The 10,433-nt window shown below is 35.1% G+C and overlaps 1 protein-coding gene across 1 annotated transcript; it reads left to right on the forward strand.

Annotated features, from left to right (window-relative positions):
- Positions 1,586-8,705, forward strand: LOC109830258 (prohibitin-1, mitochondrial-like). The gene is made up of 5 exons (XM_020397472.1): positions 1,586-1,857; positions 4,035-4,151; positions 5,880-6,050; positions 7,483-7,695; positions 8,280-8,705. The coding sequence occupies exons 1-5, from the start codon at positions 1,678-1,680 to the stop codon at positions 8,478-8,480; spliced, it is 882 nt and encodes a 293-aa protein (XP_020253061.1). The 5' UTR covers positions 1,586-1,677; the 3' UTR covers positions 8,481-8,705.

Below are 10,433 nucleotides of genomic sequence, written 5' to 3' on the forward strand. Positions count from 1 at the left end.
AGATTTAGGGAGGCTTTCTTGTGGGATCTATCTAGATCACAATAATAGATTATCTTGTATCTCTAGAATAAAAGAAGACTCAAATCTTCCTGTGAATGTAGGCGATTGCCGAAACATGTAAATCCCTTGTCTTTGTGAACTTGTTTATTTTTTATGTGGTTATATTGCCAGCTCTTTGTTTGAAAAAATTTTCTCGAGATTTCTTACATTACTTGGTGATCAATTGGTCTACGAGAAAGGAGGAGATGTAGTTGAGGATTTCAGTGATGCTTCTACAGGCAATGCTTTTAGTGGCGCTTCTACAGGCAATGCTTTATTAATAATCGCCGGTTGGAACGTTACAATTGGTGTCAGATTTTGGCTGTCATGCATCAATAGAACAAAGCTAAAAATCCATTTTAGTAGGAAGTTTTTATAGGAGAAGGGAATGTGAGATAGAGTGACAAGAGAGAAATGTAAAAATAAACCAGAAATGAGGAAGTGAAGAGAGAGAAAATCCCCACAATTTGGAGGGACAAGATGAAGAGAAATATAATTTATCTTATAAGGACTTTTATATCCTCGTATATTTTACGTAATTAACCACTTATATTTCATTATCCAAACTATATCTCTTTGCATCATAAAAGGTATTATCATATTTTAACTAACTCAATGCCCCACCTTCCCTTTCAACCTCCTCGGTCAAACAAGAAAATGTTATATACTCCCACTCATCCTCTCTCGAACCAAACGAAAATCGCGAGATGTATGTCACCCTACCTCACATTCCCTTATTGCACCTCCAACCAATCAAGCCTAATTAGTTTCAAATTACACTCAATCATGAAGGAAATGAGTTTTGATGCAAATTACGGAAATCGATAAATGAATTTAACAATGAAATAAGGGAAAAATATTGACAATAACAAAAAACATTTTTATAGACCAATAACTAAAAAAAAGGAGCAAATCTGGATTATCAAGATAGAGTTCCATTAGGGTAATTAAGATTAAAAGTTCTAAAAATAAAATCGATCTTAATAAAATTTAAAAATCGAATCAAACCGACGAAACTTATTTAATTTCATTAATTTAATCCGTTCAATCCAATTAATGTCGGCGTCCTATTCGGCAACCTTAGGACAAATTTTCAAAACAAACTTCTTTGCCAAAAAATCCCAAAAATCGATCTGTTTCAAACTTAATTTAAAAACCGACCTAGTTGGGCTGAAATTGGGTCGGTTTTTGAAAAAAAAGTTCCCAGACTTCACGGGAGTTGAAGTTACGACACGAGACTTCAACTCCCGTGAAGTCTAAGAACTTTTTTTTTCAAAAATCGACCCAGATTCAGCCTAACTGGGTCGGTTTTTTAAATTAAGTTTGAAACAGATTTTTTTTGAGATTAAGACACAAAACAGGTTAATTTGAAAATTTGTCCGGCAACCTTATAGCCCAAGTCGCAAGTGCCTCGAGCTTTAAGCTTCCAAATTGCATAGTCCACTCACTCGTTATCTATGAACCGTTGGATCAAAAGCTCCCTTAAACCGTTTAAATCCAACCGTTCAAAATCCTTTCTTTTTCCCCAATTAAGACCAGCAGTCCTCATTACCCTTTTTAGCCCAAAACCCCCAAAACCTCGCCTTTGACAGCGCCTCCCTAAAAATTTCTAGGGTTTCAGGAAAATTGAAGAAAGATATGAACTTTAAGAACGCCAAGGTCCCTAATGTCCCAGGCGGCGCTGGAGCAGTGGGGACGCTGATCAAGGTCGCTCTGATCGGAGGCGGAGCTGTTTACGCTGCTCTCAACAGTCTTTATAATGTCGATGGTGGTCATCGAGCTATTGTTTTCAATCGCCTTGATGGAATAAAAGAAAAGGTATAATTAATTGATTCCCTTCGATTATTCCGCAATTGTGTAAATATGATGTTTGATTTAGTGATGTCACTGCCTCTATGTTTGACTTATGTCAAGTAAATTAGGTTTAATCGATGTTTGATTGCTAGATCTGCAGGAATTTGTGTAGGCGTTGCGATTTAGGAGAGAAATAGGAGCTTGCATTAGTTGCATTTGTTTATAGTAGTACATTTGCTGATGCTATTATGTGCATAGCTCATAATAGAAGGTGGCACAAACTTTTTATTTTTATTTTTTTGCCATTATCCCAGTCTTTTAAATGGGGCTTATAAGCTAACTTATTTGGTATTTTACCAAACAAGTAGATATGAAAAAAAAACTAACTTAAAAAGCCACTTTGGCTAAAAGAAATAAGCCTTCACAACACTCTCATGACGCATTATCAGCTGCAAGATGCATAATTTCTGTTTTGCCTCAATTTTCCATTTTTAGGAAGTATTATTGTTTTTCCATTATGTTCATGAGAATCTTTTTTCTTTTATGAGATGGAACGCATAAAATTTTTACCCATCAGGGTTGGTGACTACCATGGAAGACGGTGCTTCATTTTCCTACTATGATGATAGTTATTACTAGGGTGAAATAAAGGAACAATATATAAAAGAGGTTCAAGTGGTCTGCACTCGATCTAATCGACTTTGTTGTGTAAGGATGTGGAATTAACTTTCGTACTTGATAAGATAGTTACGAAGAGAGTATAAAAAAGTAGAAGTTTACTTGCTTTTTTAAACTGAATGTCTGCAATAGGTTGATTATGAAGGCTTGATAAATTATCATTGTCATTTTCTGGTCTACCCTTTTTCTTTCTTTTACTGAAGAGATTGATAAGGTAGCTGCTGACTATTTCTCAAGACTTTATATCATTGATTATTTTCTTAATCATAGTAGTCTCGGTCAGATATTGGCATCATTAATGAAATTTTGACATCAGGAAACCATGGCCAGCCTTTTTTTCCTCTTCATTTTCTCAACCTTAACCATTGTTTCTAGTTGACAATATTTTGGGAAAGTGGGCTAGGTAAAAACAATTTTAAAGTGCCGTTGCTAACAGTGAAGAGTCTTTGCTGATCAGCTTTGTGAGAACCCTCTGAATCAAATAAAGAGAGTTTCAAAACAGACTGATGAGCATGTACATGTAGACAAGGGAGCATAAGGAAACATGGTCATGAGTGCTGACGCTTGTTCTGAATTCCGTTTTCGTCCTTTCTTATTTTTAGAGAAAGTCTTCTATTTGGTTTTTCAAGCTTTATATTGTCAATTGTTATTGAATGCCCTTTCTTATATCCTATCACACTCCTTCCTCTAAGACTTCATTCTTCTACATAAATTTTTGAGGCTGCTTTTTGGTTTAATGATGTGATGGTTTCTTTTCTTCTACTAGAAATTTGACACTAGCTGAGAGAGTTGACATAAGGTGGCTAGTTCCTGTTCATAAAAATCTGGATCTTTTGATAGAGCCTCCTTATTTAGAGCATTCTACAAAGCTAATATTGTTTGGTACAAAGCTGATGAAAATATTGGTCAAATTCTTATTTTACAGTGTTCTGTTTAGGGCAGTCTTTTATCTCTTTATTACTCAGGGCAGTTCATTTTTTGATGCATAGAGTATTTTTTAGTCAGTTAAATCAATTTATATTTTCCATGGATACAATTCAATTTTGTTCCATCCATCTTCTCCATTTGGGTTGATATTTTACACCTAAAATTTGATTTTCTACCCTCCATTCCTCCATTTACTTGCAACGCCCCTTTCTTCATTCTCATCCTTCTGGACATAATATTTTTTCGAAGTTCATGAAAATAGATTGAAGATTCTGTTACTAATACCTACACAGGATCAGGGCGTTCCAACTTTATCGTGAATATCATTGTGAGGCCAGTTTTCATCTTAATATGTACTCATGGGTTTTATTCATGATATTTGGTGCAGTTACTTGGAGAACCATGATAACTTGAAACATAGTATTAATACTCAAAACCACGGACTATATAATTCAAAGTATATTTCTTGTCGGTTTTTACTTGAAGTTTATGTCCTGTCTTCTTGCAAGTTTTATGTATTTTCCCCTTTTCCATACTGGAAAAACACATTGATGGCATGAGTTTAACTAAATGAAATGAGGAAAACGCTTATGCAGGTTTATCCTGAGGGAACTCATTTAATTATTCCTTGGTTCGAGAGGCCTATTATTTATGATGTTCGTGCCCGACCGCATCTTGTGGAGAGCACTTCTGGAAGCCGTGATCTACAAATGGTAGCTCTTCTTTCTCATTATCAATGAACTTGAGTACTATTAACTTATGAGTCCGTTAAGTATATGTTGTTCACCAATACTTTCAGCTTATTATCTGGATTTGTCGAAAGAAACCCGCTATCCAAAATTTTGCGAAAATAGTCAGAAAATAACTTTAAGTACTTAGTTCTTTATATTCAATTTATTCAAAGTTATCTAATATTGCTACTTGTTAATGTGTAAAATTAAATTATCAGTCTTGATAACGTTATGTGCATTTAGTTATGGACTATGATTTCATGCTGCACTTATGTTTTTTATTATGTTTGTTCATGCTGCGCTTATGTTTTTTATTATGTTTGTTCATGCTGCTCTTATTTTATCTTTGTTAGATTGGTTTCTCCTTTGGGAGAAAGTGCATGTCACTTTAACTGTTTCCTTTGTGGCTGTCCCAAGGCAGTGTTTACTAATTCCTCCCCGAGAGTACATAAGAAACAGCTGACATAGGCAGTGCAAGTTCTGATTCTAAGATTTACTCCAGATAGTTGTCTAAAGAAACTAAAGTCATAGGTATTGAGACTTTCTCCCGCAACAAACTCTGAGAGAGGCTGTTCCTAACTTCCTATGAAATTATCATCTGTTATCTCTAACTTCTTAAGGTTTTCACAGCAGTAATACTAATAAGTACCGCCTGCTAAAGAAGTGAAGAAAACAATCCTTTGTATGAGAACTCCTCATCACTCGATTAATGTGCGATACAATGTGCACTTTGTTATGAACAAACAACCACTGGGAGTAAAGGTACTTTATGATCAACAAACAACAATTACTGTAGAGGAACTGACAATGATGAAAGTGCATTTATAAATTGCTAAAGGACTCCTTTAATAATGGAGACAGATGAAATATAATTGTTACGGAGAGAAGTTTCTAATGATGAGATGTAGCACTCAGTTTAAATGAGTATAATGATCTATTGAAATAGGATTGCTTCAAGAGAGGAGTGTATCTGGTTCTCTGCACTAAGCAACTAGACACAATGCTTCGGAACTCTAATACATGTTTTAGGTACTTCAACTTTTTGAATCCTAAAAGCTTGATGTATGACTTGGAGGTCCAGTTTGATGTGCATTATTACGACATTGCTTAGCATTGAAAAGAAATAATAGATGAAAGTGAAAGGCTAAGAATTTGAAATTATGACCGATCATTCAGATCCCTATTCATTATTACATATGAATTCATCTCCATGCTGAATATGAGAGTCATTGCTGGCCGTTGCACTACAATTATGACCTGTGAGTGGTGATAGAGAGAGGAAGGAGATGAAGGAATACCCTTTTGAGCAACAACATATGAGTTTTAATCCCATAAGAAATAACTCTTAATATGCTGGACAAGTCTTCATATTCTTGTACTGAATGAACAGTGAGAGATATAAAGCAGGCTTAACACCCATGAAGCATGCTAAATAGGGGTCAAGCCCAGATGTTAGATGTTTCTCACCCTGCTCTCTCATTTTATTTTGCGAAGAATTAGATGCCATGCACCTTAGTTTACACCAGTAAAACAATTTTATCTTTCTTATTCATATAAAACATGTGTTCGTTGAGTATATTATTATCAACATAACATGCTTTCATTAAGGTTTTTCCAGCAGTCCTTTCTTAATTTTCCTCAGTAATTCTCTTTCCTGTCAACTTATTTAAAGTGGCATACAATTATGTAGACTAATCTTTTCAATTGCAGGTTAAAATTGGGCTTCGAGTTCTTACCCGCCCCTTGCCTGATCAATTGCCCACAATATATCGGACTCTTGGTGAGAACTACAATGAGAGGGTTCTGCCATCAATTATCCATGAAACTCTGAAAGCTGTGGTTGCCCAATACAATGCCAGTCAGCTGATCACACAAAGAGAGGTATGCTTAAGTGAAAATCATTCTTGAAACATTTAACTTATGAAATGCAATTATGCAGGGACTTGTCCCTCCCAAAGATTGATGTTTCTGCCTTGTTTAAAATATCTATGTCGAAACATGTCTGACACTATTCATTGTATAAACTTTTATTCATCTCAAAGAGATGCATGATGTGATATTTGTTTCTCCCTCTGATAGAAGATAATTGTTTTATATATCAATTTACTGTTGTGGGTTCTTTATGAAATAGCCGAACCGTTGTTGTTAGAGTTGGACCAAAGTGGCCGATATGCTTGGTTCAGTCGGAATTGGGACGTATATAGTTCAATATCAAGAAAGACGGGATATTATAAACAAAATCAGGTGAACCAACCAATTAATGTTTGAATCAGGCGAACCTAGCATAGCAGTTTCACGTGAAAGGGCTTGTTTTAGTGAAAATAAAATATATGTTTTGATAAAAAAGATGTTGTCACAAGGGATTGAACCTTAGTCAATAAGAACAAAAGTTAAAACCATCTAACCAACACTAGTTAATAGTTAATAATTATGATTAACAAGGCATATAATATACACATACTAATGCTGAAAAATAACAATAACATATATGTACTGCTCGATCTCTTGATAGTTTAAAGCGCACATAGCATAACAGGTGTCATAAGTTATATGTTTATTCAATTTACAAATGCTAAAAACGACTACAATAATTTCAGTAAAAAGGAAAATAATTTTGAAATATAAAAATTATTTTTTAAAAAATTATAAAATATAATACAGCCTTTACTAATTTACTACCACATACCAACATAAATGTTCAGATATATCATCACAAATTTACATATCTCATTCGTAATTTCACATTCACTTTGTTCTTTACAAATCATAAATTCACAATCACAAGCATAAAAATGTCACCAAATATCAATAGCTAACAATAAATAGTCATCAAGGGTTAACAAATCCAAAAGTAAATACTTGACTACGTCGACTCTTAAACGAAGTAAACAAAAAAATATTCTTAAACTATTACTGTAAGTTATAGTAAAATATTATGTTATATTGAAACAATGCTCATTACATTGAAATTAGTGTATGTTATATTGTATAATGGAGCATTACGTGTCTGAGCTATTTCAAAATGTTACATGACAGTTAAGGTTTGCTAAGTTTACACAACGCAGGATATCAAGTTACATGATAGCGTGTATTTTCAACGTTGACATGTATTTTGCCAACATTGCTACATTTTACAGTGTGTTTGGATTTTAGCGGGTTACTGTGTCTGGCACCATATATTTGTGTTGTAATAGCATCCCTAAGCCCTTCATATCATAGCAGTTAAAGTACCCTTATTGATATTATTTATTATAAATTAAAAAATGATTGCTGTCTATGGAAATAATTTGAAGGACCAGTGCTGATTGTGCAGACTGTGAGTAGGGAAATCCGGAAAATATTGACTGAGAGGGCTAGGAACTTCAACATCGCATTAGATGATGTCTCCATTACAACCTTGAGCTTTGGGAAGGAGTTCACTCATGCAATTGAAGCTAAACAAGTGGCAGCACAAGATGCTGAGCGGGCCAAGTTTATTGTGGAGAAGGCAGAGCAGGATAAGAAAAGTGCTATTATCCGAGCTCAGGTGAGAGTAATTTGCATAATATTTTGTCACATTTATCAACTCAGATTTTCTTATAGCATTTATCTAGTGGCAATAAAACTGTATCATAAACATATATCTTTTTTCTTGGTGATGTTCATTCATTGTGCCATAGTCCAGTTTCCATGAATTGATTATTGTTCAGTAATATCCCAGTTACATTCTTCTAAACCCCTGTACCATGCTCAAGCTTATGGGGATATTAACGAAATATTTACAGTTTTTGTTAGAGTATAAGCTATAATCTTCAATTCTCCTCATAACTGCAGAGTTTCGATGCAGAGTGAGAGATTTTAAGATGATATCAGATCAGTACATGTTCAAATCCCATCATGCATGCAATTTTAGAGAAATTCTATAAGAAAAAAGATGGCCTTGGTTTTGACCAGTGAAAAACAGCGCTCAACCTGCTTAGATTTGTTAGAACATATAATTTTGACTCCAATCCTCATCACAATTTAGTTGGTGAAATGGAAGAAACTTTAAGATTGATAAATCCCTCTCTTTCTTTGTTTTTCTTTTTCCTTTCAGAATAATAATCTTGGCTTCATCTTTCTCATTTATAGGGGGAGGCAACGAGTGCTCAACTGATAGGTCAAGCAATTGCAAAGAATCCTGCTTTCCTCGTACTGAGGCAGATTGAGGCTGCTAGAGAAGTTGCTCACACAATTTCAAATTCAGCCAACAAGGTTTTCCTAAACTCGGACGAGCTGTTACTGAACCTGCAGGACTTGGCCTTGGATAACTCAACGAAATTGAAGAAATGAGTGAAAGCGGTTGAAGTTTTTGTTCTTCCTCTCTTCTTTGAAGGGGTCTTATGTCAAACTGTGGAGAGAATATGAGCATAAATAGCTTAACTTTGTGGAAAACAGATTTTATTTTGTTTCTCCGTAATGCTTCATTGGAACATTTTTCATGGGGATGCTGGTTAATGAGGTTGATGCTGGATACTATTAATAAACGCAATTAGTTTTTTAGTTTTTGTTGATGAATTTACCTTGTATCATCCAAACTGAGCTTTTTTGATGGAGCAATAAAATTTGTAAAGACCGTTCAAAATTGGGGTTTTTTGCAGCTTGAATGACAACTGTTATAGTAGTTTTGTGTTCGTGTAGATATTTGAGTTTCATCATTTAGTTGGTCGTTGCTCTGCTGACGTTGGCATCTGAATCAAATTGTGGGAAGAAGAAAAATCATACAACCGCCAAAATCTTTTTCCTCAATGTGTCTTGGTTTAGTTCTATAAAAACCTTGTTTTGTCTGGTTCACCTCTACGCATATTCAGTCCAAAGAGGTTCCTAAGCTGTAAATTGTATTGGCAGAAGCTCCTAAAATTTTCTAGTTTGCTGATCGTTAATGATTAGATATAGGATGCTTTTATGGCGATTCAGTGATATTGAATATGTGATATATGAACAAACCAATATATTCCCATTTTTGAAGTGAGTAATTTGAGGGGGAAAAAATCATTTTATTTCGTATTTGTTTTCATGTTGCTTCCTAAGCAATTTAAGCGAGCGTATTATTAGTTGTTATTTTATTATTACTTCCACTGTTGTTATATTGTTATTGTTGTTGCTATTTTATTGAACGAAATGTTGTTTTTGTTATAAATGCATATTTCTGATCGAGGAGCACTAGGGGCACACCCCCAGGCACATCCCCAACCACAATACCCCCACCTGCTACAGTGCAGGGGGTCCCCACCTGAGATTTTTTAAAAAATCTCAGGTGGGACCCCCTGTACTGTAGCAGGTGGGGATTGTGGTTGGGGGTGTGCCTGGGGGTGTGTCTCTAGTGTTATTTTTTCTGATCAATAAGTATGATTTTACGACATTGCAATAGCAAATTTGCACAAAATTTCAGTTAAAGTGTAACTTAAGACATCTTAAAACATTTGGGGCATATCCAAGAGGGTCCAATGGAGTTGATAAGATGCGTATGAGTAATATTCCTCATATTCGATTTTCTTGGGACACCATAGGAAATTAATTTTTTAAAATACCCCGCGATGATGCGTTCGGAGTGTCCATTGTCCATGGCCGGGGGTTGGGTGGTCCGAAGGTTTACGGGGAAGTTCCCTCATAAAGAGGGGAAAAAACATGTTGGAGCATAAATTGAACTATTAATATTTGAGGTCTTAAAAAAATATTATATAATTTATATACAGTAGATCATTCGGATGGTTGAGAGATTTCAATATGATTCTAACGATCGGTTATAAAAAATAATATAATTTAAAACTTATTTTGAGAGGATCCTATACGAAATTGAAGTATTGTAGATATTTCACGTCGGTAATTCCGAAATCCAAATTACTTCCGAGAAATACGCATCCAACTTTAACCCAAAAGAAGAAGAAGGGGAAAAAAGAGGAAAAAAAAAAGAAAAAAAAGCAAAAAACAATTCGGGTCGAATATTTAAAGTCAAGTTTGACCCGGAAACATAAAAGGCAACCCGAACCCGATCCCAATCGCTACGCTCAGTTTCCCGCAATCTTGCGATCGTCTCAAATTCCCCATTTCTAAACCCTAGCAAAATCTTCACTCAGTTTCCCTTAACTTCCCTTCACCCCCTACGAATCCAAACAGGCCCTTAGAAAACCTAAAAGGCTTGAAATTGCCTCAAAAATCCTCATTGAGCAATGGACTCTTCATCACTTGTAGAAGAAGAAGCAGCAGTAAGGGCTCAGCCTCCGCCACCGACGGCGGCCATGGCGG

This window comes from Asparagus officinalis, chromosome 2 (genome assembly GCF_001876935.1).
Source record: "Asparagus officinalis chromosome 2, Aspof.V1, whole genome shotgun sequence".
Lineage (NCBI taxonomy): Eukaryota > Viridiplantae > Streptophyta > Magnoliopsida > Asparagales > Asparagaceae > Asparagus > Asparagus officinalis.

Bases quoted from the DNA above. Each gene is read 5' to 3' on its own strand.
- LOC109830258 (XM_020397472.1), top strand. From the start codon at position 1,678: ATGAACTTTAAGAACGCCAAGGTCCCTAATGTCCCAGGCGGCGCTGGA. The intron at 4,152-5,879 runs GTAGCTCTTCTT...TTTCAATTGCAG, and splicing joins GAAGCCGTGATCTACAAATG to GTTAAAATTGGGCTTCGAGT. The intron at 7,696-8,279 runs GTGAGAGTAATT...TCTCATTTATAG, and splicing joins GTGCTATTATCCGAGCTCAG to GGGGAGGCAACGAGTGCTCA.